At 43.2% G+C, this 6,273-nt stretch overlaps 1 protein-coding gene across 1 annotated transcript; it reads right to left on the bottom strand.

The window, feature by feature from the left end:
• Window positions 1-3,521: 3,521 nt before the first annotated feature.
• On the bottom strand, window positions 3,522-4,474 carry LOC114188360. The gene is made up of 2 exons (XM_028076954.1): window positions 4,019-4,474; window positions 3,522-3,860 (listed from the first exon to the last, which is right to left on the bottom strand). Exons 1-2 carry the CDS (start codon window positions 4,472-4,474, stop codon window positions 3,522-3,524), a joined length of 795 nt encoding a protein of 264 aa, XP_027932755.1.
• Window positions 4,475-6,273: the final 1,799 nt, after the last annotated feature.

The following is a 6,273-nucleotide window of genomic DNA, read 5'->3' as shown; positions in this document are numbered from 1 at the left end:
GCTTCAGGCATGGTATGCATTTTTTGACGAAGTCTTGACAGTTGGCGTCCATGGTTTGCCAGAAGTAACTGGCGTGAAGGATTCGGGTAGTCATGGTGTGTGCGCCGGAATGATAGCCACATATGCCCTCATATAATTCTTTAATGATGTACTGAGCTTGATCTGCCGTGACGCATTTGAGAAGTGACTAGCCGTATCCGCGTTTGTAAAGGTCATCGCCTATCATCGTGTACTGATAACGCTGTCGTTGACGCGATCAAATTAATACTACTAAACTATAGCAACGTCAGTATTACTAAGATAGTAGTCAACAAAATAGAAAGGGTAAAGTAACCCAAAGTCGTCTCCCAACGAACAAGGAATTGATTTTTAACAAATTAGTTCTTATAAAACTATACAAGAGTTAGTCAAATAAAATTATAAAAAATATAGGGGATTAAGATAAACAAAGATAGAAATAAAATTTAAAAGATAAAAAGAAATAAAAACAATAATAAAGAAAATAGATTGATTCCATTGCTTTTTCAAAATAGATTCATCATCAGTTATCTAAAGATTATTGCTCAATTAATTATTGTTGTAAATTTACAAATTAATCAATGTAAAGTCTCAATTAATTTGTTGGCGTTCTCACTTTTAACCAAAGTACAGTCTCAATTAAAAGTGAGAACTTTTAGATTATCCACAGTAAATTCAACCAAAGTACAGTCTCAATCAAATTTTACTATGCCTAATCATGTCTATTCTTTTATCTCCTCACCAAATAGAAAGCTTAATTAATCAAAGTAAAGTCTCAATTAATTGTAGTTAGAGTAAATACCTTTAACCAAAGTAAAGTCTCAATTATTGGTAAAAACTCATTTAATCATATGAAAGTTTCTAAATAAAATCAAAGTAAAGTCTCAATTAAATTTAAAAACCCTTGAACTCATATGATCAACATGCATATAGATTTAAAATCATTACTTTTTACGTGATTCAAAGATAAAAGACATAGATAAATTAAAACCTCAACAATAATAAAAAGAACAAAGAAATTAATTCATTCTAACCTCAGAATCCATAATGAAATTACAATGGAATAAACCAAAGAAGTTTAGCAATCCATGGAATACAAAATAAAAATAGAAGAATGGAGAGAGAGAAAGGAAACGAAATTAGGCCCCCCCTAAGGGTTCCTGAACTCCAAAGTCCCGAGCTTGTCCTTTTTGCTTCTCCCTTGGTCTCTTTATATAGGAATTGGACTGGGCTTTTCTGTTGCTAAAATCTCTCAAATATCTTTTAAAATAAAGATAAAGATAAATATTTAAAAATATTTGGAGAGATATAGACTATTTGACAAATATAATTGGTTGATAATATCAATATCTAATATAATTAAATTAATTAATTAATTAAAGATATATGATAAATTATCACCAATTAGTATTTGTATTAATTTTCCAAATTAACCCTTTGCAATCTCCTTAAATTATCTTCTAAATAATCCAATATCTTCTAGATATATTTGTTTGTTGTGGAACTAAAAAGATTCAAGAAGATCTTGTCATATTTAAAAAGATTTGGTAGTTATTATCTTTTAATATTTTATGATATAATTAAATAAGATAATTATTTAAAAATATCAAATAAAATATCTAAAGATATATTTTCCCAAATTATCTTCTATCATAAAGATAAAGAAAACCGCAAGGTCCAATTTTTCTTTCCTCTCTTCTTGGTTTAGCCAAACTTCTTCAGTTTTTCAAGCTTTTCTTGCCGTCTTCATGTAATGCTTGGCTTGAATTTTTGTGCTTTTGATAATTTCTTATTCTTGGATTTATCTTTAAGGTGTCATGAAGCTTTAATAAATTTATTTCCACACCTCCATGAGCTTAACTTAGCTGCAGCTGCACTAACACACCTCAAAATATCCAAAGAACATTTATGCAACTAAAAAGCTATTTTTAACATGTTTTTGTATCTCATGCTCAATAAACCCAATAATAGGAAATCCCAATTAAATCAATCTTTAAGCACACAAATTCAATTAAATACCTAGAATTAAACATTAAATGAGGACAAAAATACGCACTCATCATGTACCTAGTGGCTTTAGTTATCCAAATTTTGTCGGCGTTAGGTGGAGGGTTACCGGTTTGGAGGTACTGGATGTAGGGAGTTATCCAATTGTCGGCTTGGTGTTGGGTTAGGTTATGCAAGTACTTGTGATGGATGGGGCGGATAGTGTTTGCTACAATAGGGATCGGTGGCGGCTTTTTAGCTTGGTGCTTGGATAATATGTCAGCTCTGACGTTTTCGGATCTAGTAATGTGTTGGATGCGGACTTGTTCGAAGGCGGACTGGACGACTTTCCAGAGCAGATGGTAATATTGTAGGAGGGTAGAGTCTTTGATCTAGAACTCGTCATTTAAATGGTCTACTATAAGCTTTGAATCAGTTTTGCATGTTAGCGACTTGACACCAAGCTCGCGGGCCAGGGATAAGCCGGCGAGGATGGCTTCGTATTCGACCTGGTTGTTAGATGTCTTGAAGGAGAAGTGGACGGATTTTTTGATGAGGATGTCGTTGGGGCCCTCTAGCACGATGCTAGCACCTGCTCCCTTCGGGTTTGACGAACCATCAACATAAAGTGTCCATTGGTCCTCTTCAGGAGTTTGTTGGAGATCGTTGACAAAGTTTGAAGGCATTGAGCTTTGATAGGGCCGTGAGGTTCGTAGTGGATGTTGAATTCAGATAACTAGACGGCTCAGGGCGACATCCACCCTGCAAGGGCTGGTTTCTACAATATTTTCTGAATTGGGTAGTCAGTTTTGACGACGATGTTATGATTTTGGAAGTATGGGCGTAGGTGGCGGGCTGCGTGTACCAGGGATAGGGCCAACTTTTCCACCATCTGGTATCTGGTTTCAGGGTCTGGCAGGGTTCTACTGACGAAATAAACAGGATGTTGGGTGTTGCTGACATCTTAGACCAGCGCGGCGCTGACGGTGTGATCTGTGGCAGTGTTCACAATAAGGGTTTATGAGTATCCGGTTTATGGAGGATAGGTGGTGAGTTGAGGGTGGTTTTAAGCTTTTGGAATATTTGTTCACAATCATTATTCCACGTGAACTTGGCGGATTTTGTTAGCAATTGTATGATGGTTGGGTTTGTTCAGCTAGTTTGGGAAGGAAGCGGTAAATGGCTGTGAGGCGGCCTATGAGGCGTTGTACCTCTTTGACACTAGTGGGGCTTCGCATTTCAATGATCGCATTGCATTTTTCAGGATTAGCCTCTATACCGGGCTGGGTGAGCATGAATCTAAGAAATTTACCACGGTCCATGCCGAATACGCACTTGTCGGGGTTGAGGCGGAGGTTGTAGTATCGTAATGCGGAAAAGACTCTGATAGGTCCTGAGCATGCTGGTGATGGCTTGGGGATTTGACAACCATGTCGTCAACGTATACTTCAACACATTTGGCCATTAAATGACTGAAGACTTTGTCCATCAATCGTTGGTAGGTCGCTCTAGCGTTTTTAAGGCCAAATGGCATGACCTTGTAGAAGTAATTGGTGTCGGATGCGGCCATGGGGATTATAACTGGAGTATGCATCAAGAAAGCTGAGGACCTTGTTACCGGTTGCGCCGTCAACAAGTCGGTCAATATTGGGTAAGGGGTAGACATCTCTGGGACAGGCTTTGTTAAGATCCGTGTAATCAACACACATCTGCCACTTGCCATTGGCCTTCTTAACCAGGGCCACGTTAGAGAGCCAAGTGGTATAGTGAGCTTCTTCGATGAACCCTGTACTCAGTAATTTATCAGCCTCGGCCTTGGCTGCTAGGCGTCGTTCCTCGCCGAGTTTACATTTTTTCTAAGAGACATACCGGGCCTCCTTGTAAATAGATAACTTATGGGATGCCACTTGAGGGTCAACTCCAGGTAAGTCAGCAGCTGACCAAGCAAAGAGGTCCGTGTTGCTGACTAGGGTGGGTGTTATGATGTCACGTTGTTCAAATTCTAGCCTGGTACCAAGTTTGATGAAGCGGCCATTTGGGAGCTCCAAGGGGTAGTTTCTTCAACAGGTTCAAGGTGAACATCACGGTGAAGATCGTCACCGGACAAAGTGATCTCAGAGTCGGGTGGTCGCTCAATGTGATTGGTTTGCAGGATGGGGATTTTTGGGCGTAGGCTGGCCATGTAGCATTCGCGTGCAAGGCGTTGGTCGCAATGAATGGTGAGGATGTCACCAGATGGGGAGGGAAACTTCATGGCAAAATGAGGGGTGGAGACGACATCGCCAAGGGTGTTGAGTGAAGGGCGACCGAGGAGGACATTATAAGATGTAAGTGCGTCGACGATGAGAAAGCGGATAGGAACTGTCTTTGTTTGGGCGCCATCGCGGAAGACGGTATGGAGGTAAATGTTGTTGCGGGTGGAGACTTGTTCCCTATAAAAGCCATAAATTGGTTCATGATATGGGACCATGGCAGTGTCTGGGAGTTGAAGTTTCTGGTACGTAGCCCAATAGAGTATGTCGACGGAACTGGCTTGGTCGACGAGGACTATTTTTGACTGTGTAATTTTCTATTTCAACGGTGATGACCATAGGGTCATCTTGCTGGTGATCAAGGCTGTGAAAATCGTCATCCATGAAGGTTATGGGAGGCATGCGGCGTCTGTAATAAGAATGGGTGATGTGGTTGATGGATTGGATATGGCAGAGGTGTCTCTTTCTGGCGGATGAGGTAGATCCTCCACTAGGGAAACTACTGGAGATGGTGCTGATAGTGCCACGTAGGGGAGGGTCGATAGGGGTGATGTTGGTGTGAGCTGGTTGGGGGTCATGGTTTGCGGGTTGGTTTGGGCGTTTATCGTGGCGAGAGTCGCGGGGAGGGAGTCGGTGATCGGGACGAGGAGGATGATGGGATTGGGAGGAGTGGTCTTCGTTGCGGACAAAGCGGCGAAAGTGGCCAGCTCGCACCAGTTCTTCAATTTTATCCTGGAGTGCTTTACAGTTCTCTGTGGTATGGCCATGGTTTCGTGATAGCGGCAGTATTTAGTCATGTCCGCATTGGGGGGAGTGGTCGTCTTGCATGGTGGTGGGATAAGGTTGGCTTGTAAAGCCTCATCAAGGAGGCGGGATCTGGGAAAATTTAGAGGGGCGTATCTGGTGAAGCGGGGCTATAGGGGTTCTCGTGGTCCCGGATCAGGACGGGGAGGTTGTGCGGTGGGGTTGGCGGTAGAGGGTGCGTAATCATTTCAAAATTTTGTATGGAGAGTTTGCATTTCCTTCATACGGACGTAATCGGTGGCCCGCAGCTTCAACTTATGCCATTGAGGCAAGTGGGTGTAGGTAGACGTTGTTGACGAAGGGGCCGGGTTGAAGGGTGAGGGCCATGTACTGGAGTATCATCTCTTGATTAAGGTGTGGGGTGCGAAGGGCAGCCTTGTTGAATTGATCAATAAATGCCCGGAGCGTCTCGCCTAGTTCTTGCCTGACGCCGAGGAGTGATATTGTAGTAGTTTGATGCGGGTGGCTGCCAACGAAGTGAGTGGTAAACATGTGTGAGAGGGTGTCAAAGCTGTCGATAGAGTATGGCGGGAGGGTGGTGAACCATTCGAGGGAGGGGCCTTTGAGGGTGGTAGGAAAGGCTTTGCAAAAGACGGCATCATGGGAAGTGTAGAGGGCGACGTGGGTGATGTAGACTTTGAGGTGTTAATCGGGGTCGGTTTCACCACTGTAACGCTCCAGTGTGAAGGGTTCCCACTGGGTGGGGAGGGGGATGTTGGCGATTAAGTCAGTGAAAGGGTGACGGCGCCTAGGTTGGTGAGATGGGAGCGGGTGAGGAGGTGTGGGATTATGGACAAGGGTGGGAAAAGTGGAGATGAAGTTGTGAGGAGGGATGTGGGTAGTAGGAAGGTTGTGAAGGTTGTAGGGTGGGATATGAGTGGTGTGTAGGGTGGTGGCCATGTTGTAGGGTGGGACATGAGTGGTGGGGAGGGTGGCAGCGGGAGTGGGAGCCGCAGTATGTCCTGGGAGGGTGGAGTGCAAGTGAGTAGGATGGGTTGAGAGGATGGGAGTTTGTTGGGTGGTGGTGAAGGTATGCGGGGTAGGATTGTACTCGCTTTCCTCTTCAGTAGGCTGGAAAGCTGGGGACCCTGTGGCATCAGATATTTCCTTGGCCTTTCCCTTTTGAGTGGGATCGGCTTCGATCTTTCGCCTCAGGTGAGAATTTTCCTATCGCAGTGCTTCCATCTCATCAGCACTACGCTTCTTCATGTCA

This window comes from Vigna unguiculata, chromosome 6 (genome assembly GCF_004118075.2).
Source record: "Vigna unguiculata cultivar IT97K-499-35 chromosome 6, ASM411807v1, whole genome shotgun sequence".
In the NCBI taxonomy this organism is placed as follows: Eukaryota; Viridiplantae; Streptophyta; class Magnoliopsida; order Fabales; family Fabaceae; genus Vigna; species Vigna unguiculata.
The sequence above is the reverse complement of the archived record's forward strand: the minus strand, read 5'-3'. Positions and strand labels throughout refer to the sequence as shown.